This window comes from Cariama cristata, unplaced genomic scaffold, assembly GCF_000690535.1.
Source record: "Cariama cristata isolate BGI_N322 unplaced genomic scaffold, ASM69053v1 scaffold13677, whole genome shotgun sequence".
Taxonomy (NCBI): domain Eukaryota; kingdom Metazoa; phylum Chordata; class Aves; order Cariamiformes; family Cariamidae; genus Cariama; species Cariama cristata.
This window is the reverse complement of record NW_009627200.1, coordinates 36301-61269: the sequence shown is the minus strand read 5'-3', so window position 1 is coordinate 61269 and position 24969 is coordinate 36301. Positions and strand designations below refer to the sequence as shown.

Below are 24969 nucleotides of genomic sequence, written 5' to 3'. Positions count from 1 at the left end.
AGTAAAATGGATGTTATTGATCAGACAATGCTAACCTAAAGTGTCAGAAGTAGCTGAACAGATGTTCTTGAGAATTTCAGGTCCTTACCATTTTCTAAACATTAAACTCATTTTAAAATCGCAAATTGAGTATCCAAAAATTGAGCAAAGGCAACAGGAAGTAATTATTTGCTGTGTAAGACTATGATCTGTAATTTATGTATTATTTACTCTTATAAGCAAAGGAACATCAAACAAAATAACTATGAAAATTCCATAATAAAAGAGAGAAGTCATACAAACTTATTTCTGCTACAATGTATCCTCTTGGTTTGATTGGCTTTTTGGTTTATATTGAGTTACAACCCAGGGAAAATGTTAAACTTTGCTTCGCCTTTTTTAAAATGTTGTTGTTTGCACATAAAAGGATATTTGTTGCGTGGATTAAGTGGTTTGTGAGCAGGATTGGATAATACATAATCATGTTTTAATTTTTTAGAAGGCGGTGGGACGTATTTCCCAGAAGTGAAAAATCATCCAGACAAATATTTACAAAAATGTCCTGAGTCTGTAAAAAAGTGGCTGAAACAACTGAAGAGTGCTGGGAAGATTCTGCTGTTAATTACTAGTTCTCACAGTGACTATTGCAGGCTCCTGTGTGAGCATATTCTTGGGTAAGTGCGATGTCCATTTCAAATTATATCTGCCAGGCAGCAACTGGAGATAAGCCTGAGCTATAGGGAAGTTAATTTGAGGTTTTTTATGTGTGGTGAATTATTTGGATCTGAGGTTTCTGGTGGGCCTCTCTCTAGTAGAGTGTTACAGCGTACTCCACACAAAGTAGTCCGTCTGTGAGCTGTATCTGACCCACAGCACACTTATATCCTGCATCTTTTCTGCACATCATGATGGGAGTGAAGATGACAGGGAATGTCTTTCAGGCCAACACCCAATACATCATCTGAATCCCAATTTTATTGTAAGTTTTTGCTAGACTGTCTTATTCAAGCCATTTCCTTTCTGTGCTTCTCCAGTGGTAAGTGCAAGTAGTACTACCAGTCATTTCTTTGTAGTAAATCTGCATGGAAAAGCTTACAAATACTTCTTCCCGGTGGTGGTTTCCAAGAGATGATTATGCATGAGAAATGTGCATTTACAGACCTCAGCAGAAAAGATAAAACCGGGAGTTCATTGCACTTGGCAACTGCTGGAGATTGTAGTTGCTGATCACAACAGCTATTTTTAGCCGTAATGTTAAGAACACGACTGGTCAAGTCAAATTCAGTGAAATTCGGCAGAACCATCACTTAGACCCCTAGGAATAAGTTAATCAATGATGCAAATAGCTAGGTGGGTGACATGGTGAGGCTTTAAAGAAATGAATCAAAGAAACAAAGTAGTGCAAAGCAAGCCAACCTCGGCTATCTGGATATGCAAGGGAACAGCAGAGTGAATACAGCAACACAGTAAGAAAACCGCAAGTAAGGTGAAAAACAGAGCTACCTTCCAAAACCAGTCCTGTTAGGATCACTTCACTTTTGTGCTCTCTGGGCTAAATGCTAAACGAGGCATCAGCCATGCCAGTTCGCACTGCCTTGCGTGAACATTATACTGGCTTATTTGAGGGCAGAATCTACCTCCTCACGAAAAGCAATTCCCCTTACAAGTAAGATGCCTGTGAGGTAACTCTTTTGTGTAGATCTGTCTAGTTGTTTTCTGAATAAAAATTTGGTATGAAACTAAATTCTTGACAACATGTAATGGTTTTGGCTTTCCTTTCCTTGGTGAATAATGTTTCAGGCTGTAGAGATCCTGCTGGAAGACAGTAAGCAAGGTAGCAGAGAGGGTCAGTTGCCTTTCAGAAGACAGAAAAGAGATGTGCTGCTAGAAGGGTACTGGATCACTCTCTTTCCACATAAGTGTAGGATGTTCTACAGTGTTTATTGCAATCATCTTTTCCAGTGACTCATGCAATGTGGCTTCCAAGACATCTTCTGGAAAACTGAGTACTCCACTGTCCATTAGACATTACTGAAGTATTTTTTTCCTGACAATAGTTCTAAACCTTTTATTGCTTTTGTTTGTTCCATGCCTCTTATATCAGATAATAAGACTCTACACACCCGTGCTGCTTTTTGTGGTACTGGATTATAGTCTAGGTTCACACCTGTTATCTCAGTCCTTAACTTTAATTTGACCAGACTAACCGCATTTTATTCTTGGCATCAACCCTTATGAATTACATCTGTGTAGTTCTTCATTAATTTCTTTCCCTGCTCCTTTCAGTTAATCAGTATGATACTGAGAAGTTCAGAACTGTACAGTATTGCATAAAAAAACCCACAAAAAACTAAGGGTAAAGATGAAAAGTGGAGATGTGTGTGAAGTTTTAGCCTCTTACTCCAAATATCCTTACCTTGTAACTGCTAACATTTTTGCACTTTATTTAAGAAGTTCCTTTTTGGCTAAGAAATTACTGTCCATATAAAATCAGCACTGGAAAATTCATGCTTCACCATATCACTTACCATTTCAAAAGCAAACTATCCCAGTTGTGTTCATCTAACCAAGATGTCCTTAACCGAAAGACATTTTGGTGAGGAGAGAGAAAGCCTAAGAGAAAATCATGTTTTGAAATAAAGTGGGAACCATTTCCCAGCCAGAGCACACACGTATTGCTGGGATCAGTGTGTAAGGCATGTGAACCTACAGAAGCAAGCGCTAGTTTATTCACACAAGTAGCAACATCACGGTGTGACTTTTCAGGCTTACTTACCATGAGAATGCCTGTCCTGTTAAGTGAATGTTTAAATGTTGGCAGGAGCACAGCTAAAGACAAGTCAATCATCACATAGTCACTGAAGCCAAGTGTCATTTCACCTTTTCATGAATGTTAGCCACCTAAAAGCTGGGAATTTTTTGAAGCTGGTCATTTTGATTCCCTCTGTGGTTAGTGGAGAGAAAACACTGGGCATCATCCTTGGTAATTCATTCTGTACCATCGAATTATGTCTGAAACAAGTGGGATGAATTGCCTCCTAGGAATGCGGATGTTTCTCCATTGGCTCTGTCTGTGCTGTAGGTCACTAGCTGTGAATTCAGCATGCAGTTTTTAGATGGCTAAAGTCATGTGAGATACATCCTACCCTTTGTCTTAGCCATTTACTGTAATCACAGGTCACTATAACAAGCACAAGCAGTAACTGGAACAGATTTTATCATGTATAATGTTACGTAGTAATGTAACACAAGGTACAGGCTCTCATAAAATCAGTAGCTTTGTACATGAGATTTAGCATGATTTAAAAAAGGCCATCTGTAACATCTCTCTTCACACAAAACATTGTTTTTTCTTCAACAGATCAACCAAAAGTTAACCAAATCTTGTGAAAACTCTATTCATAATGTTTCAAATTTTTTACACAAAGCACTTGCCACTGTTCCCACAAGTCTTCGTTGTGCTCCTGAAGTGTTGGCTTTATTTTGCAAGTTCAAGCCTAACTTACTCATGGAAGCATTATTTGCACCGAATGCTAACTTGAAAAGCTTACCTCTATTGATACTTTTCACTGAAGGACACAAGAGCCATGCCTGTTTGCTCAATTTCTGGAATCTTCCACACAGAAGCTAATTTTAAAAGCCACACTATTGTCTTATTTGATACTGGTTGTTTTAGAAAGGTAACATGGTCACAAGTGGAGAAAAACACACAAAGCTAAAATTTCATTAGAGGAAGGAAATTTAAAGACATTCTATTTTAAGGCTGGAATGTAATTTAGAGCACAAAATAAAAGCTTGAAGATAAGCTCATAGGGAGAGCATTCCGGTTTTTAGTTAAGTTATCTCAGTCTCATGGGCGATTGTAAATTATTTGAAAATGACAACAGTTAACTAGTTTACATCCAGTAAGCTTCCTCTACTGCTGATAGCATTTTAGTGCTGGTAGCCATCCTGGAATTCCTATCTGTGACTTTTTTGTTTCATGCAAGAGTATCCGTCATTTTTTGGATGTTATAGGCAATAAAGTCACCTAAGCAATGAAACATTTATAATAAAATAAGATATGTCACAGATGGGGAATGTTTGCATTCTCCAATAATAAAAAAAAACCACCACTCTTTAAGCAACATTTGTCTAATTTTATATTTTAGTAACTTTAGAACTTGTAAGTAGGCATTATTGTTACTATTTCTTGCTGTGGTTCCCAGCTTGATGATGTAATAAGTGAGGTTAGATTCCTTAAAATAAAGAAGTCCCTTGCTAGAGTAGGGTTAACTGACACCTCCAGAAGTAGTTCATCTCGCGGTAGGACAAGTGGCATGAATGTTCCCCAGGGTTGCCTTTTTTTGCTATTGGCTTCATAATGTTACTGACTTGTATACAGATCTCTAAAAAATACCTATATATAAGTGAGTCCCACTTATATACCATGCTGAAACATTCAATCTCATTTAAATTGATGGGATTTCCACAGATCAGATATCAATCTATATTCTTATGGACCTAATGATCTTTGAAAAATCTGAATTTAGTGGTGGGATTCAGCTGGCAGATTAAGACTCCTACTTGGTAGATGTTTATTTGTGAGCCACAGGTCTAACCTCCCTGTAACCAGCGGGAGGTCAGAGCCGCCAGTGGAGTCTGAAGAAGAGTTCAGCTAACAAAATGGCATTTCAACTTCAGCGTATGTGAAACCACCCTTCAGACTTCATTGGCTGTGTTAATTAGATCTCAGTTGACTACAGTGGCATCTTAGACACCCATTGGGCCTGTGCATTCGCACAGTATGGATACCAACAATAGAAGACCTGTGTTTAAGTGTCTTCAGACTTTAGTTGCTTCCTACCCCATCACCCAACTTCATATATTCTGCTTTACAAAGAAAATCCCTTGTTTATACCTTTCCATACTTGCCTCCTCATATGTTGTCACCTGAGATTAAAATATGTCATCTGTTACATGTTCTCCTGAGATTGAAAAACTTCCTGGGCCAAGGAACCTCTTTTTATAAATAAGGAGGGATCCTGAAGGTACAGAGCTGGGGGGTCTCAGCCAGCTCTCTTCTCACTTTTGACAGTCTCAGGAAAAGACGGGCAGTAGTGACACCGAGCGAGCATCGGAAAAAAAAGTGACAGAAGAAGGTGCCTTAAAGAAGTGTTTTGCTGTTTTCTTAAAGAGTATTTAGTGGCATCTTAGCTGATTCATTAGCTTAACTAATTTAATTTCCTTTGCTTTCTAGGAATGATTTTGAAGAGTATTTTGACATTGTGATCACAAATGCTTTGAAACCTGGTTTCTTCTCTCATACTCCAAACCAAAGACCTTTCCGAACTCTGGGTAAGTTGCAGTCATGACTCCCTTCTCATCTGCTTACCTCTATCCAAAAAAACAAAAGCAAAAAAAATGGGAACTAAAAGTAAGAGGGCTGGACAACATATTTTGAAAATCTAGCATTGGGGAGGAAAAAGGGACTCTACACAAAACTCTGGAAGAGATATTAGTAAAAAATTCTCTTAAGACTATGGAGCACTGAGCAATTAGGAATTACAGTGCTGAGGACAATGAAAAGGCAGAGCGGCATTAATAATTAAAAATGGCATTGGGGTTCAGATATTGCATCATTAATGAATAAGTAAGAATCCTTTTCTTTATTGTGCTGAAAAGGTCATAGACAAAATGAAATTTAGTTCTGGGGAAAAACATAGCAGAAATATTTCAAGAATTTAAAGGAAATTCAAAGAATGGTACAAATAAAATTGCAGGGCTGAAGGAAATGATTTGTGATGGAAATCTGACAGTATTAAATGTGTACTTTGGCTAAATAATGACAGAGTAGGTGAAAAGGAAGTGCTCCTGTACTCAATTTGATTAAAACAATCTGAAACATTTGGCAATGGAGTTGTCCATTAGGTAATTAAGGTTGTAACAAAAGAGGTTTATAAGAACAGTGTTCATTGAACTACAATGTTCATTGTAGTGACATGGCTGAAGACGGTTAATTTCTCCATATTTTGGTAAATACCTTTATGATTAAGAGTTGCCTGAAGATTAATGTTATATCCAAAATAGCATAAGTCAGCATATATTGAACTGTATTTTGGCATTTTATGACAGGAAAGTCAGCTGTTCCAGCCCAAAAAAATTTTGCCTGTGGAACTTTTAGTAAAACTAAAATGAGCAGCGGAAATACATATTGAAACTGTATTTTAATGTTTCACATATTTATATAGGAAAATAAGTAATAAATATCTTAAGTGTGATTTTTAAAGGATTAGTTCAAATAGGAAACTGTCAAGTTGACAGTTTGAGAAAAAATAAGCTTAGAAGGAAAATTGAAAACTATTTGTATGAAATGGGGAGGGGGAAGCAAAAACATAAAGGGTGAAAAAGGCTGAGTTCTGCAAGCATTTTATTTAGTTTCATATAATGCAAATTGAAAATAAAATGTAATTCACTTTGGATATTTTTTAATTAATCTGATTAGCCTGACTTCCTAAGGAAATCCTGCTGTGACCCTCTGTCAGTAACCCAGCCAGCAACTTTTGAACCTGTTGGCCATTTTCAGTAAATTTAATAGACAGCCAAAAAGCTCCAAGATATTTTGACAAGCTTTTTTTGTGCAAACAAGGACAGAACAGAGGGAGAAGAGTTGAGATTAGTGTCTCCATTGAGAAATACTGTGTAGCATTAGCTTAATCACCTTATTAGATTGTAAGTACCAATTTTCATGAAGGTTTTGCTTCCTCATGCGTTCAAACAGGAACAGCATTCCCTGGAGTCCTCTTACTGGTTTTCATTCACTTGATATTTTGGCATTGCAAAGAGGCTGAAGTGAGGGTGAATCACTCATTACATGAATACCTTATTTATGTGGAGTAAACTGCGGTTTCTGTTCTGGAGACCTCACCACCTAAATAGATAAGGGACATAACTAAAGCAATCATCAGATAAATAATTTGCTGAAATTGCTAACCTGTGAGTGGATTTTTTTAATATATTTGTATTTGATTGACAGTAACTGTTTTCTTCCAACTGCTTTCTTATGGCCAACCAGAACATTCAAAGCAAAGAATTATACGTATAGGACAGGTTTTGAGAGACATGTTTTGAAGTAGTGAAGAGCTTGTTAAAGAGTACCTGAAGTTTAGACCATTAAAATAGCAGCCATTATATGAGAAAAAATGTCCATAATAATGGTATATTTTTATAATATATCTTTTGCTGCCCTCCCTCTGTGTTCCTCACAACAACCGTACAGCTTCAGGGTAGGCACTGATAGCTTCACCGCAGGTATCAAGGAACACAGTTCATTTCTGAAACAGCATATGGTGGAGCTTCTAATACATTGGGGAGGGGCAGTTTTCCAGTTTCCAGAATTTTTTTCAGTCTTTATTTCACCTCAGAACCACTGAAAATTCAAAATTTCAGTTTCTAGTTTCTATCTTCCTTCTGCTGCTATGGATTTTGGGCAGAAGAAGAGTTTAGCCACCGTGCGTCAGACCCTCTCTTTGAGAGCACTGGACATAATATATCAGGGAGACAAAATTTCCTTATTTTTGCTTTGAAACAGGAAAAAAACTAGAGGTGGACATCATAGTAAATATTTTCTTAAAGCACAAAGAGTAAACTTTTGTTACTGTAATTGAGGGAAAAAAGCTCCATTAAGTGAAACAAAGCTTGTTCCATGAAAAGATTTGTTGCAGAAAATGAGCTGAAGTAACTGCTTATCAGTCCTATCCGTTATCTCTAAGGCTGAGTTTCAGCCATGTTCTTCCATCCATCAGTGGGTCTGAATTACAATAAATTCCTAATAATGCCGTATTCACTTCTATTCCAAGGGAATTGTGTTATAAATGGACTTAAGGCACAAAACACGGAATGTGTTCTTAATTTCAAACACCTCAAGTGTTGCATTGTGTACTGGAGCAAAATTTTTTTTATATATAGCTGGATTTTTGCTGCAGATTTACTAAGGGAAAGGTTTTGAAGTTTACTAAAGAGAAGGATAAATTCTTTTCACTGAATAATTTCAAAAAGGCAACTGTGTTCAGTAAGCATTTGAAGGAGGACGAGAAACAGAACAAGATGACAAAGAAGGCATTGTCTGGAAATGTGATATCGGATAACTGCTCTGCAGAAATGTTTTTTCAGTAGGCAAGTAATTTTAGAACTAATCCATTTAGAAACCATGAAAAATTATTTTAATTGCACAATTAAAAATGCATCACTACTTCATTTGAGTTTCATGACATGCATCATTTAAAGCAACCGAAACACGATTTGAAATCTTAAGATTCACGTGGTTGCTTTTTATCGAACTGGGGCACTGAAAAGCACAATAATTAATTATTTAATTTGCATAATTGTCTTTCAAAGTACCATTCTGTTAAATGGAGGAACAGTTTATATGCATCCTTATTTAGAACAGCTACATTTCTTTTTACCTGGAAAACCGTTTTTATAATTAGGGGCAGCTTATGTAGCAAAGCGCATAGTTTATGAGAACAGTGCTATACCAAAAAAAACCTCTACTACCATAATATGAATACCCTGTAATTTACTTGTTATTCACAAGGCTACATTACTTTTACACAGGGAAACTCTTTACATGGTTTTTGAAAGTACTAATAATACCTTGAGCTATTGGATCTAAGGATCAAGTCGAAAATGTTTGTGTAAATCCTAGGTTGAGAATGTAGGATTTTCTTTGCTTTCAACAGCTACATCCAGCTTAAAATAATACATCATATTCCATCAAGGACTTGAAGGAATATGAATAGCAAATACAGTTGTGAGTCATCTGATAATCTGCAGTACACCAAGATGTCTGCAACATGTGACAACAGAGCTTTCCCTTTATCACATCACTCATTAATGTATATCAAATTACTAGCCTGACTGCCAGTTCTGATCATTGCCAAATACACTTTTTAGAATGCAAAATTAAAATGGAAATGCTGAAGATAACTCTAAATTCCCTGAAAGCCTTCTATAAGCCTGTTTGCACAGGGAAATCTCAATTGGTCCTAAATAAGACTTTTATATCTTTTATTTCCAGCTCAGGAACAGTTACTGTGGTTTTTGATCTGTTTTTTTGATAAACTGAAAATGTGTTGGTGATTGTTAAGTGTCTGAATGTACAATGCATGTTTAAAAATGTGTGTATATCTTCATATATATGTGTACATGTAAGTACAGCCCAAGAACAACCCTAGATGTGGAGTGCCAGTGGATGCCGTATTTCTGTGAGCTCGTGTGCCTTTATCCGACGCCCAGCGAAACAAACCCACTCTCCTTCTCCTCCAGAGAGCCTCAGGTTTTCAAAGCCCACTTTCAATTGCACTTCCAGGCTCTCTGCCCTATTCCTGCCCTTAAATTTCCGTCCAGCTTATGGTGTCTCTGCTACATGACGTAGCCCCCAACTTAGGAAGCTCTTTCAGTCCTCCCAATTTTTTACGATTCTCTGGTAACTGCCATTTTAACAACTCACTGCAGAAGCTTTTTTCCTCCTTCAGTCATTCTTTTCTACCCTTCTAAAAATACAGGAAAATGCTATAAACTGAAAGGACCAATTAGAAAAGAAAGTAAAGGGACAGGGTATAAAATGACATACTTCTAGACTGAAGACTGTCTTTGATTATTAGGGGCTGCAAGACTTCAGAAGGAGGTGGTGATCCCACGTCTGCTATTTCAGTTTTCTTCTGCCATCTTCTGTGACATCTGGGCTTGACTGTTGCCAGAGATGGGATACAGAACTGGGTGGAGAATCAGGGCTGATCCTATATAACTACTTTTATGCATTTATATTCTAATACCTTTTAGGCCTGAGGAGTGGGATCAGGAAGGGAGTGCCTTCATTTTCCTGGAAGTTAAACGTGTAAGCCATATAACTTCTTTTTAGGTCATTCTTTGTATTTGAGACTTCCGTCTTTACTGCCAGAAGAATACCAAAATACTACCCAGTAAATTTTATAAGACCTTTAGTAAAACTGTAGAATATCTGTTTAAAATGTGGAAATTTTGAAACTGATGATATTGCACCATTACAGTGGAATATGTAATTTAAATAGTCTTGCATTATTCACTCATTTGAAGAACATAAATGCCACCTCTAGAAAACTGATTAAATTTTCAACCAAAACACAATGAATTGAGTCTACAATACAGCTCAGTTGCTGTATTTGCTATGTAATAGGTATCTCAATTGCTATTTCTACAGTGAAGGCTACCTTGATAAGGAAAAAATTATTTTTTCCCTTTCACATCACCCTGTGAGGTTAAAACTCAAGAGAGCTTGTCTATTCTTTTTGGCTATGTTAGTTGTTCCAATCATCTTTTCTTACCAATCTTATCTTGCTTCAGATCATCAGATCTTCGCATTTAAATGTAGATTTGAATTTAAATTTAAAAATAGTTTTAGATTTAGCCGTTAGCTCATCACAGACAAAACAGCACAATTGTTGGTGCTTTTGTGCAGAGATTTGATACTTGGTGGAGAGCTCGCTTTCCCAAAAGGAACTTGGTCTTTTGCTGCATCCGTGGATCCTTTACCCAGATATACAGGTTGTGGTCCTCAGTCTGCAAAGACTGTCCTATTTTCCACGGATTTGGTCTGTGCTGAACTCCTCCAGCCACAGGGCATTGCCAGGATTAAATAGGACTTTTTCTTCCATCGTTTGGCGTGGATCCCTGGTACATCTGTATTACCAAACACTGAACCTCAGAGCAGCAGAGGAGATGGGGGGAAGGACAACCTCCTGACCTAAACGCAGAGGTGGCCAAGGGCAGGGATGTGAGAGAAAGGTGAATCAGAGAGGGGCTGGGAAGGGAGAGCACGGGAGGAGGCCAAGTAAGAGCAGAGCAGCACACGTGGACACACAGAGGAGAGGGAGTTCACTCTTATGGGGTTTTCTGAATTTCAAGTCTTTGCTTTTTCCCTTCTACCATTGCCTCGAGGAGGAGTTTTGAAATAAGTCTAATGTGTCAAACAGATAGCTTAAACTGATTTACCCGAGTACTGCTGGGACAGGTGCTCCCAGCTTGCCCTCCAGCCAGAGCAGGGTATGGATAGAAGGGTTATAACTAATAAATAATCATATTTTGCACTCTAGTTTTCAAAGTTAGATCTTTTTGTACCTCATGAGATCACGAAGTTAAGATCAAGAGTCTCCTAACTCTTTAATATCAGAAACAGGTTCTGTATGTAGCTGGCAGTAAGGAGGTCCGCTGTTCTGAGGGATAAAGTATCTGATTCTATACCCAAACCACCGTTGAGAAATAATTCCCTACTCTTATCTCAGCTAGAGGTTTTCATTTTATCCATCATTTTCTGGAGAAAGAGGAGTTTCTTTTTAAGCAACTGATTGGTATGGATGATGATATAGAAAGATCTTCACCCTCAGTAATAGAACCTGATGACTTTGATTGTTTATTACAAAAACCCATAAGGATTATGGAAGTGCCTTATAAAGATGATTCCTTCAGCTGACACTCTGGCAGCATGGTCAATGCCTGATTCCACTTTCTGAAGAGCAGGCTTGGGTAGGCCAGTCAGGCTGGCAGTGGGACACACATTCAAACAAATTTACTCCCATGTAGCAGGGTTTATTTTCATCCAGACATTTATCATCCACCAGAGAAGCTCAGAGGGTGATTCTGAAATCTACAATGTCAGGCTCCTTGGCCAACTGTTTCACCTCCCATCCTTTGTTTAAATGATCATAGTCTAAAACTATTCCACTTCGTGTACTGCATTTGCACAGATATCAGCCACTCAACAGATTTTTTTCTGACAGTGTAAACAGCTGTCTCAGGGACTTCTGGTTTCCCAATATTATTTATGTGCTGGAGACAAACATTTAAAAAATCAGTGTATGTTACCTTGTAATCAAAGGGACTTACCAATTAATCTGTTTAAAGTTTGCTAGCTAGCACCTGTGTGTAGTTTGAAATCAACAGTTTGGGAATCATTTGAGAACAGAGGTGATCATTTCCTATCATGTCATTGTTTGTCATTAAACCATGGGATAGGTGACATGGGAGACTGTAGCTAAGGACCTCTTTTCTAACAGTTAAATTTTATTTCATGTTTGATAAACTTAGTCTTAGTTGACAGTAACAGTCTGGATTTTGTTTTTTACATGTTCAGTACAGTGGTCTATGTGAAAGCATTTAAAACAGATGCAAAAAGCAAAATGAAGTTGGACCAGCGCTTACGCACATCCTTTTGCAGAGTAGACTCTTAAAGTTGCAGACAGATACAATACATTTTTAACAGATGATAGCAAAATGTTGGCATAAAGCTTCATTTTTTCTGATAGTTTCCAAAGTCCTTGGCTACCATATTTGATGGTCATTGCCTCATAAAAACAAGTGTTTTGAACATTTTGGTTCCATTGCCAAGATAACAAATTAGAAATTGAGGAAGTACATTTTATTACTCATTGGCAGTGTGTCATTTATAACCCTTTTCTAAAATGATGCAAGGGGCCAGGGTGCAGTTTGCACTGATGGTACATGAATCCACTCATACAGTGCCATAGTTAAACTGGTGTAATTTCTGCCAGTTGCCACTCTGTAGTAGTTAGACTGTGTGGTAGGCAAAGAACAACTTTCCCTTCCAGTGCATCCTTCTTGGCAATCTGAGCAGGGAAGCCATTCCTTTCTCCTAGGAAGAGGAATGAAGTGGTTTTGTTCTGGTTTCTTCAGGATGGGCTTTGTATTTGCTTCAAAGTGTTGTGAGGCCAGATTGTCATTGCATCATTTATACATATTCTTGCTGATGACGGGTTTCACTCAGGCGTTTTACAGCACATCAGAAGCTAAAGGTTGAGTGGTCAAGCCAAGCTTCTCTTTCTACGAGGCGGGCACAGTGCTGGCTTGACCACGGCAATTCACTGTAAGCCTGGGCCAAGTGCTGGGATTTCAGCTGATGGCTCCTCCTAAGTGGCAGGGGAGGTACCTGGTTATCAGCCGAGCTGGCCATTGGAAACTGGGTTGGGTGCTGTTTCTCAGGTTCCTTTGGTTTATGCCTCAACCATATCAGCCAGAGGAGCTACCAGGACACAGGCCAATTCTTTAACATTTAGTCTGTTGTCCTAAACGTCGAGGCTTATGCAACCACATGGCATGTGTGAGTAGGAATTTCTGCCTGTCCTCTACTGCAAATCTCTGTCAGTAATGCAGTTTCAGCCCCATTTGAGTGTGGCCGAGTATTCTCAGAGATGTTACAGCCTTCTCAGGCTGGAGAGGCAAAAATGGGTCTGTCCCTGCCAACGCAGAGAAAGGCTGCGGTGTAAACTTACCCCCGATGAGATACCGGAGTATCCATCCAGGAGAGCCTGGCCACAAGTGACCCAGCTACTGGAAGAGCATCCGTGAGACTTTGTACCCTATTAGACATTCAGTAAATCCAACTGCAAGACACAACTTCATAGGAAGATAGGCCCCATTATTTCCACTGTTGTTCATAAACAACTCTTTGTTTATTAAAAAAAAAAAAGAAGAGAGAGAAAAAAAATGAATAGGCTTTGAAGTATGGCACCTCTTTGTTTCTGAGTATCGAGATGAATGCTGAACTGTGGATGTGTTCTCCAATGCCCATCCTTCTTCAAAAGAAAAAATTAAAGTAAGTGTGTGGAGCCAAGTTCTTTATATGTTTTCATAGTGTTCAAAGTACCTCAGAGGATAAAAGGAAGAAGTAGTTATTCATTCAAAAATCAAAACAGTGAAAAACTGCAACGTGCTTCTGCATAAAGACAGCAGGGGTTGCTTCAGCTGATTACCTTTGATATTAAATACCGTGCTTGGCACAAAGCTGATAAGAATATTACAGAAAGCTAGTTCAAAGAAAGCTAAAGCTGCTGCTTTCAAAAGCACGGTATCAACAATATTCCTTTTGTTAAAACTGGAAAACACGTTTAGCATAATTGCCAAGTACTCCAAACCCAGAATTCTTTGTGTATGGAAAGTGTATTTTCATTTTCAAAAGGAGTTACAGAAACTAACAGTACTGGAAAATCCTAGTTACTGATTATATCACATTATATTCAAGGCTTGGATAAAGCTCAGACCCCAGTTCTTAAAGGTATTGTGCAAGCATGTGATAAGCGTCAGTCTCTGTCTTCAAGGAACCCACAGGCAGACCAGATAAACAAACAAAAAAAGCAGAAAAACAAAAGCACTGGCTTTTCGCTTAGAGCCAAGGAACCAGGAGATTGAATGACTTACCCATAATCATATCTCTGGCAGATCTGCATATTTAACTAAATTTCTAATGTCCTAATCCAGAAGCAGTGAAGAACTGTAAACTAAGTTTGCATAAGGACTCCATGAGAGTCTTGACTGTGAAAATCCTTTTAGCCCTTTCCAAAGATTTATCATAATGGTTAAATTAAGATAACATAATCACAATTAATTCTGCTGGATTTACTTTTTGTGCTTCAGTGATGTATCCTTTATAAGTTCAAAGAGTTAGACCTACGAACTTGATGTGTTCTAAACTGAAATTATTCAAATTATTCAATAATTATTCAGTAATTATTTCAAATTATTGAAAGCAATAAGCTAGAGTAGTTGGGGTTTTTTTTTTGTTTTGGAAGCCAGTTCCATACCAATGATTTCTGAAAATCAATTATTGGTAATCAGGTCATGTTTATGTTTAATTTTAATGGAAGAAACTTTCTTCAGAGAGAAGTATGTTAAATGCCTTCTTAATATGATTAATTATTTTAAGCTTTCCAAGCCTGTGTACTTAGAAAAAGTTTATCAAATAACCTATTTCTGTGAAATAGATTGCAAAATCTATAAGTCATGATGATGCTTTAAGTATGATTGCCAAAGAGGTGACATCAGGATTTAAAAGTAACAGTTGTTTTAACAACATTTAGTAACTATATAAACTGCAGATAAAGTCAGTTATAGTTGCTGTATATAATTGCATTTAAATACATACACCATGTGATTGGGAGGTCATTAAAAGTGAAGATCTGTAGAAAATCCTCAATCATAGTTTTCTGATCACCTTCTGGTCTTACTATTTTATTTTCTTTTATTTCAAGATATTAGCAGGGAATGGAACTGTGATACAGTCTGATCTGGGTTGTACCCACAGCACCAGAGAGATAAGGCACAAAAGCTCCCACGCTTAGGAAGCCAAATTCATCCAAAAAAAGCAGCTTGGTTTTGCAGCAGAATGAGCTGCTAAGGGCCTGTCAAGCCCATCCTCTCTCTGTCGTGAGTCCCCACAGAACGTGAATTGCCATATCCTAGTCTGTGTTTTCAAAACCAAAGCCAAAATGCCTAAATGACCGGTTTGTATTCCAGGCAAAACTGTGTTCAGCAAACAGACTTGTCTGGCTTAAGGCAATTCTCCTCCGACACATGAAAAGATTATTTAGAGGAGATGGTTTTTTCCTCCATAGTCTGTGAGAAAAGACAGCCAAATGCTATGCAAGAGTTAGAAGCAAAGCAGTCAGCACTTAACTTAGATCACATTTATAGTGTGATAATACTCTAGCAATGTGTGATGCTGAAAAAGACTTGAGATTTATGGAGGATTTCACACTGAATGTGAAGACCCAATTCTGTGTGGAAGACAAAAGCAAATGCACATCTTCCATACATGAGCAAGACTTGCAACACTCTCGGTGCAGCATTAGTAGCACCCATTCTGAAATAACACCTTCAGTTCTCATGTTTATACTTCCATAGAAATACTGAAAGCTTGAAAAGGTTGGCTAAGCAATTGTGTCTGAGAGACATGTAAGCTTGCTTAATTTAATTTATCGAAGAGAACATCAAGATGTAGTCTTAATGATCAAGTAGCTTGTGGCTCCTTTACATTGGATTCATGGGAGCTCACACTACTATAACAGAATACCTGAAGAATACCTAGCAATATTTATACGGATAATTCAATATCCAGAATTCTAGACGAGAAGTTTTTTTGTTTTTTTAATATTGCTTCTGGTTATATGAAATATTTCTTTTCACCTTCATTCTGTTTCCCAGCACACACACGAGTGTCTGCCCGTGACTCGGGGGGTCAAAAGACGGAAAGGAACACTGGGGAAACAAACCATGCACAAGTCAGCAGCTGTTTTGGCATTAAGAGAATGCATATTTCCTTTTGATCTGTTTTGTGCATTTTTAATATAAGATGGTTAAAGAGATACATTTTATTTTGTCCATGGAATAATAAAGGTCCCACTGGAAAGCTTATTAGCTCATGCAGATCATTACCAGACTCTACTGCTGTTTACAAGTAGGATGTTACACCCTCGGTAGTTTAGTTCAAAACCTGGCTTCTCTTCTTGCCAAACCTGTATCAGAGAAATGGATAGTTTTCAGAAGCTAATTTTTTACAGAGTTGCAGGCCTCTCCCTTAGACAAAAATTGACTCGCAACTACATCGTAAGGGTGATGCCAGATATCAAAAATGACAGTGGTCTATTGAAATAAATAAGTACCGGGAATGGATACGGAAACCGCAGCGTATAGAAACTACTCTGGCTGTCCATCTGGTGTTCCTCAGCCGACTGCGGTTGCAGGCAGTGAAGAGCTAGGCAGCACGCTCAGCGGCGGGCGGCACAGCTGCCCAAAGAGCAGTGCCGACGCTCTGCCCCGTACGTTGGCCCCGTTGACTCGGTGCTCTAACCTGCGGTGCTTCTGTTGTAAAGCCTTTACATTATGTGTCTGCATCTGGGGCTGAATCCCAGCCATGGTGCACTCATTGCCTAATTGTAGGCCTCCAGAACTAATCGAGAGTCCCAAGGCACCCAAACCCAGCTCTTGCAGAAGTGGCGCAGGACCTATGGAAGACCCCTGCCTTCCCAGCTCGGACTAAGATGCTGGAGGACCTTAGGGCATCTCAAATGTCTCATAAGCACCAGTATTTTAGCAACTGGATAGAACCAGGCTACCTGCTGAGTAGCAAGGTCTGATCTGTGCAGGTCTACTCCTGTGCCTACAGCACCAAGGTCTGGCTGCCTGCGGGATGGGTCAATACGAGTTTGTAAACTTTACGGCACCACTGAGATTCAGTGCAAACCTGTGAGAAATAACTTCACATTATAGTTCTTAAACAGCTGTCAAAATCCACAGGGAATTTCTGGAAGAAAGAAAGATTAGCTATGGCATAGGGGACTTAACCTGTATGACTTTGCAGGGAAAAAACATTCTTTGACATAAATCACATATATGTAAGCCTTACGTGATAGAAGTTGGGGGTTTTATTCATCTTTGTTCTCCATGTAATTGTTTTCTTCTGTAGGATTCAAAAGTAAGTAGATGATTAGACAGAGCACCTCATAAAGACTTACCTTGTGATTTGATTTGTAATTAACTTGGAAATTGGGATTGAGGCATTTTATAGTAGAGCAAAAATAGGGAGTTGTGTATGGTACATTCCTGGCAGAACGAGGGCTGGCAACCACTGCAGAAAGCTTCCCTTCAGCATAGTTTCCGTGAATCTGTATGTGCTGGTTTTCATTAAGGAGCTTTAGAGTTCTCTTGTGTGTTCTTCCAAAATGTCAAGCTTTTATTAAGGTTAGTCTGTAGAATTGTTTTTTGTAGAAAGCACATGCTGATTTTTGTACTGCAGGCATCAGATCTGCTACTGGAAGCAAGTAGTGAAAGGCGCTGGTTAGGAAGCCCTAGAAATGAGCTGAGAACATGAGGAGGAATCATGACCAACGCCTGGGCTGAGATCTGGTTCACTTTGATATGACGGTCAATCTCTGCCTCGGTTTCCCAGTTTCTAAATCCAAGGCTTACCTAATGTTTATGAAGCCCATGGGAGAACTGCGAAGCGATGAGTGGCAGAGGAGAGCTGCAGCAGGGCAGGTGTGGATCTATTGAGCATGGGGGAAATCTCAGGTGGGTAGAGGGTTACCTAGTTCAGGAGCAGCTCTGCCTCTCCCACCCAATACAGGGAAATCAAAGGTCAGAGAACACAAAACTGGACATTTCTTGGCTGGCAAGCGATCATGAGACAGACACTGCATTGTTTGGATGAGTAGCAAGTCCTCTGCAGCTGATGTTCAGAAGGGAATTACTTCTTTCAAGCTGAAAGCTCAGGAAGACGTAAAAGTGATGTACCATCTTCTTCCTCGCTCTCTTTGTTCTTCGTTCTGTCTTTGTTATTCACGTAGGACTCCAGAGGTCTCAAACTTCAATATGTATATTGCATGTTTTTCTCAGTAGAGCTAGCGACCCCAGGACTTTTTCTCTTCATTAGTAAACACGTTCATTCTAACCTGATTCTTATCTGCTGTGAAACCACTGTATATATTATTACTGTCCACAGATCCCAGGTGTCTCTGTGATACTGCCAGACTAAGGCTGAGTCTTCCAAGATGATTATTTTTTCTGGAATAATAGTAGCAAGAGATTTTATCTGTGAAATTCCTGCATACGGAGATCTGGCACAATGCTCTTGGTTCTGAGAAACAAGGTAAAGCACATTTTCATATAGACACTAAGTGGTTTTGCAAACCACACAAAATGCACAGATAAGGAACTGGAAAAGTAGAATAGGAAGTGTCACAAGGATCATTTCTCTTTTACTTCTTAGAAAAACTCATTACTACAAATCTTTCACGTCGATCTTCCTGTTAAAGAGTAACTAAACATACTTTGCCAGAAAGGAATATTTTCCATTTTTCCTTGCCACCTCCAGCCCAGTTACATTGTTCTGAGATTTACAGTGACTTTTCCTCTTTATTAGAACATTAATTTCCTAATGTTTTTCATGTTGTTTATTAAATATTAAGTTCTACTGTATCTCAACAGATCTAATAGGCACAGGGTTTCTTGTTCTTTTTCATTCTGGTGTTCCCCGACACACCTGGCCCCATAGAAGACCTTAAAAAGCGTTCGAAGTCTCTGCCAGTTGTTCTAACCCTGTCAAGTTCTTTGTCCCTCCTCTGAATTCATCCATGACTGTGGTCCACAGGGCCATGAAGTTGTCCCTAAACCTGAACTTGCCATCACCTCTCTGTCTTCTGTCACACACAGACGCCTTATCCTTCCCTTCTGCTCGGTGTGCACACCCTGCGTAGACAGGAGCTGCAAAGGGGCAGGAGAGGCACAAAGCAATGGAAAGATGATGAAAATATTTCTTAGTTTCTCTGGCCCCCAGGAGAAGTTTTCCCGCTGTCTCTCATCTCCACATTCATGTCCTGAGCAACATCACAGCACAGTTACTTGTTCTTTTATCCAGTCTACATAAATCCAGTTCTGCCTCTCTCATCTTCATCTCACTTTGCCCTCCTAAGCCACTTAAACGGCTGTTGTTGCCACTGTACCGAAATACTTCATGAACCGTAATATATTTACACTCATAGGACTTCTGATATGTGGGAGCTTTAACACTTCTATTTACATACGAAGCACCCGAGGTCAGGTAGGAAGTCCATGGCAGAACTGATGACTCCCTATCTCAAAGCCAGACTAATCCAGCCCAAACCAGGGGTGCGGTGTCCTCCCCCTGTGCATCTGACCACAATTCCCCAAACACTAGCTGCATGAGGGTGCTTTTTCCCTGCTGTGGCCCCAAGGACCCTTCCCAAGGACATCCTTGGTCACGGCTCCCCACACCTCCCAGCAAGGCATATGCTTGAGGAGCCGGCCATGGCTTGGCTACCCTGCTCCCCAGCTGGCACGTGCTCCAGCACACCCATGGTCTGGGGAGGTTTCCTCCTTTACATTCTCCCCTTTCTCCTGTTTAGCTAAAACTCGTCGTGCCACCTCATTACTCACCAGCGCAACTCCAAACAATTTTCTTTCTTTAGCACTTTCTGTTAAAGGCTTTCTGTGATGGACCTTAATCTGCACATTGCTCATGGCAAGGGAACATTTCACCGCCCCACATTTGGTAAGGGTTGGGTTTTTTTTCCTAGAAGGGATAGTAATAATATAAAAAGCAGTTGAGAATATAGTAAAAGCATCTAAGGGTCCTCCTTATCGCAATGAAATTCCGAAATCCCTATTGGGATTCATTGATGATACACAGACAGAGATATGTCTCTAAGGGGAGATTCTCTGAAGCTAAAATCAGTGTTAGGTCCCAAACTGTCTTTTAGTGCTTCTTGAACATTTTTGTAAGCAAAGGGATACAAAAATAAGGCAGAAAATGTGTCAGGAAAAAAAAAGTCTATTTGCTACTGAACAAGACCACCCACTGTGATCATTTTGATACTTTATTCTTTTCTCGTATGTTTAATATTCTATCATATCTATGATTTTAAGCTTTTAGTGGCAGTTTATATATTTTCTAATAGAAAATGGTCCTTAACTATTTAATACCATCACACTCTGATTATAGTTAAAGATTTTTTCTTTTATTATTACTTGAAGTGCTAAGTATCATTAATAACCTATAAAAATACTCACAATTTAGTACATATATGAAGCAATGCCAAGGTAGTCCCTTCCCTGACAACCATATTCAAATGGGTTTAACATCAGTATGATTTTTAAGTGTGTTATGTAATGTTTCTCTTCTACAATGTGATAAAAAGCAGTCTTGGGTCAACAGGAGCCAGAACCCCGCTCTCAGCAGTCTCAGATGTTAGCTTTTATTTCCAGAAAAAAATGGATTATTCTGAGGCATCCAGTTTTGTTTAGAGATATTGGGAATGCGCATACTTCACAACTTCTGAATAGCAGGATACCTGCTATCTGCAGCTACCGAGTGCTTGTACAGGTATTAACAGGCAGAAGGTTGGGTGGATTTTATTTTTTTTTAATTCCCAAATTTCATTTTTTACCTGTGAAATCTTGATCCTTAATTTAATCTTTAAAGTTGATGTAAAACTGGCCCCTTCAGAGTCAGCCAGTATTTGGAACTTCAGACAGAATTAATCAATAAAATTAAAGTAGGGATTTGAGGTAGTGTAATAAGTTAGGAAAAAAGAATGGAGCTTTCTTATAAATCATAACTGAACTTGACTGTATAAATAGTTTTCGTATAGAAGTTAATAAAAATGTCTATTGTGTATTCTAGGCAAATGAGTACGTGCCATAACTATGCATGCTCATGTCTACTTTGCAATTATTATGCCCTTTGAAATAACAAATTTTGGGGAACTGAAAAAATAAAAAACAAAGGCCCCTTGCAGCAGGGTCTATATATTGCTTTATGGAGATATATTTGTTCAGAATCAAATTGTCTATTCTAGTTTACATGTATGTTTTATACCTGAAGTATTAAGATGTAGGGAAGAGAAATTCTTCGTCTTTCTGTAACTGAGGATTAAAACACTTGTGTTCTTTGTTTTGTTCTTTTTTTTTGATGTCTGAGACGAAATGAAATGATGGCAGGAAGTTTTTCCCCACTACAATACAGTGTCAGTTTTCAGTGGGGAAGAGTATGGTCCAAGAGCAAATTGCAATATGCCTTATTCCAGTAAGTATTACTAGAGAGACTTAGGTTAGGATAAACTGAAAGATTACAGCCTGCACAGTGCCAAGAAGACGCTTTGTGTGTCTCAATTTTATTTTAATTATGAAAACTGAGACATTCTTCTGAAGTGACAGGTTAGGACAGAACTGCCCGGTGGCCCTCATCTCATCTTCTGTGCTTCCCTCCAGCTTCTGCTTCCATCCACTCGTCAAAGTTTTGCACAGCAGCGAAGCACACCCTAGTAAGAAAGGTTATAGACAGTTGCTTGAACGGAACTGCATATTCCTGAACTGATTATGTTAGGTTTTTTCCTCAATTACCATACCTCTCCTAACTTACTTGAATTCAAAGTGCTTTCTGGAAACTCCTGTCTCTCTCCATAATTATATAGGGATCTCTAAGATGACTATGATATTAATATTGATAGGGTTACTTGGGGACATTTGTCTGGATATTGGGAGTTCCTCATTTATAAGGCTCTGGAGCTTCTTACAAAACTAATGAGGTCCAGAATAAAACTGTTCTGGGGAGGGAATTTGTTTCTTTTCTTGCCATTTTGTATATCTCCAAGATCCCAATTTAAAAAAACAAAAACAAAAACAAAAACAAAAAAAACCCAACAACTTCCAGAAAAGTGCAAGGAAGAAACTAAATTCTGTATTTATGTCCCTCTTACCCTTCCAAAATAGAAGTTCTCTGAGTTATAAATACAATGAAATAAAATTATGGAAAAAGCTTTGCCAAATCTGCACATGAACTAGATTTAAAAATGAACTTGCAGATGAATCATTTTCCAAAAAGTTATTTTCCTTTTCCAAGGGGAAAAAGACCTTGCCTGTATTTCATCACATCAATAATTTAAATAGAAACACTTTGTTCATTAGCCAGGCTATTCCTGGGAAGATATAAAGTTAATGCTTTGACAGATTTGAAAACAAATTACTAAATCTGTAGTGAGCTGCTTTTTTCGGTTCCTGTAACTCAGTAATCACAACTTCCTAGAGACCCACTTGCTGACTTCTCTAAAGGAAACACTGATTTTCTTACAAACAAGTAAAACTCCAGTCTTGTCTCTACATAGTCTGTTGCTTGGCACAATTAAACAGTAAGGCAGATTTTGGTAAAAACTAAAAAGGTTTTAATAAAACAAAAAATGTAAAAATTTTAATTTTTTTTTTCTCTTCTCTAGAGAGTTTGTGGTTCTTACATGCCCAGGGCAATTTGAAAACACACCATCTTGTACTTTGGTCTTATCAGGCCTTATAAATGAGTGAAAGAACAGAAGTCCATCGTGAGAAAAGGAATTGTTAGTAATTGGATAAGCAGCTTTTATGAATTATTATGAAATAGTTTATTTTTTTCACAGGATGGTATCTGTATTTTTCTCTCAGCTTTATCTATGGTGTTCTTTCGGAGTATTGCCAGCTTTTTAGTAGTACTGTTATTTAGTCCTTAATGTGAATGGACACATATATGTTGGGATTGCTAAGCGTAGTATCACTGCCCTTGTGAAATTAAAAATCATGTTCCAGTTTTCAAAACTGAATTTTTACTTTGATTAGCTCAACCTTTGTCTCACCAACCAGAAGCCAGCCCAAAGAAGGCAGAATGATGCAAGGGCAGGAAGGGGAGCTGATCTTCAGGCTTTTTTCTGAAAAAAATCAGATTGGACAGCCAAAACTGGAGACGGCCAAAATCACTAGTCACTTTGGGAAGCCTTAACCTTTTATTTCAGCACATCATGCTGAGGGAATAATTTGTTCCTTATCGCTTCCCTCCAGTCATCCAGGCAGGCAGGAGCCTGGCAAGCGCGGGTGCACGGGCAGATGGATTTCACAGCTGCTTCCAGGGCACAGAAATACTTCAGGGATGGCGAAACACCCAGTAATACCTGCGTGAATCATGGAAACCACCCAGCAAAGGTGGTTGGTCTGTACATAGGAATTTGGGGTGCTACCTTGCAGAAGGGTGCCCATAGGGTACGAAGTTTTACCTCCAGCAGGCTTGTACTTGCTTTCTGCATGGAGAGCATGCCCGCAGGGGAAACCTACAGCTTTTATCATCCCGTCTCATTACCTTTACAACACAAAGAACCCACCAGAAAGATTTTACTTACACAGGCCCCTTTGTCTCGACTGTAAAGCAACATGCTTTCCTGCCCCGAGTCCCCTCCTGGAAAAGAGAGTTTACATTTCTTAAGTGAGGCTCGAAATGCCATCTAGAATCAAACTGTGCTAGCAAGCCGGGCGGGAACATAACCTAGCTTTTCTATTAATGCCCTCGGGGCCTGCAATGGCGTTACCTGAAATCGCAGAGAGGCGTATCAGTATGGTGGTTGTGGCTCATACAGTGTACTTGTTTTACAGCAGCCCCCTGAGGTGGTACCCGGGGTTCCGTGTGCTCGGCACCGGCCCCTCTGCCCCAAGCCCCCACGGGTGGGATGGGGCAGGAGGAGGCACAGGCACTAGCAGCGACAGAGTCACCCTATATTTTTATTCTAAAAAGGATCAGTAACCGTAATAGCCGGTCTAACTAGATTTGTATGGAAACGAGTAAAAGTCTGTCAGGAGAAGGACAGGAAGGCGGCAGAAGAAGGGGCTGCTGGGGAGCTGTATGCACACCGCGGTTAACCGAGCACACCGGCGGCTGGCGTGGCCTGCGGGCACTTGGAGTTGCGTTCTTAGCCCGGTCTGTGCCCAGAGAGCCCCGTCCCATGGGCTGGGGTTTAACAGTGTGAAGGCCAGCCAGGTCAGGGAGAGGGCTCCAGGTTCAGACCCTGGGCTGGGCATTTGGCGTGGGCGCAACCTCGGCTCCACGTGTGTTCAGGTTTGCATCTCGGCGGGCATGGCCCACAAACGGATGGCAAAGCAGACGGCAGAGAGCAAGGGTGTGCAGAGTCTTTCCCAAGGAGTGACTCTGTGTCGAAGTAAATTACCATCAGTTGGCATTTAAGTGGGAGTAAGCTTCACTGATTGCTTTTTGCATAGTCATTCAAAATGAAACCAGATGTTCCTCAGCCCGTGGTATAAACCCACAATGCACATTTAAAGGCAGGCAAGAAAATTCTCACAAGAGAAAGGATATCGAGTCTTGTTAGTGAATTGGTTTATCTGAAAAAACATATCTGCTAATGGTGGTGGGAGTACATCTCTGAATCAGAAAACATTTCCCAAGCTGTTAGACACAGCAATATGCAAATTGCCATTCCAGCGATATCAATATTGCCCCAGCATAAGTCAGGCTTTTGTTGTTATTTTTAAAAAGGAAGAGTAGCTTCCCCTCAGGAAAATTGCTCTGAATCACAGCTGAGGTTTTGGTGAGTGTTTAAATAGAACAATTTTCTGGGTTTAATTATTTTAATTTTGCTTGCTTGCTGCCTTTACATTTCTTGTCGTGGCATGTTTTCAGTCTGCAGCCAGGAATCCGGGCTGCGGTGATGCATTAGACTTCAGAAGGAAGCAACTCGCTCTCTCTAAATCATCCGAGAAATTCTTTTTGGTTATCCAGTCTGTTTAAATTGTCAGGCCGTCTCCTTTTCCTCCCAGCTTATAAGACCTGAAGCATTAGGATCCCCACCTATATAC

General features: G+C 39.3%; 1 protein-coding gene across 1 annotated transcript in view; it reads left to right on the top strand.

Moving 5' to 3' along the window:
• Positions 1–478: 478 nt before the first annotated feature.
• NT5DC1 (5'-nucleotidase domain containing 1) overlaps positions 479–24969 on the top strand; it is a gene marked incomplete at its 5' end in the record, with an annotated part of 47632 nt that continues 23141 nt past the window's right edge. Inside the window, 2 exons of the mRNA XM_009704363.1 lie at positions 479–653; positions 5219–5316. Of these exons, the coding sequence (XP_009702665.1) occupies positions 479–653; positions 5219–5316 (273 nt within the window). The remainder of the gene's footprint in view (positions 654–5218; positions 5317–24969) is intronic.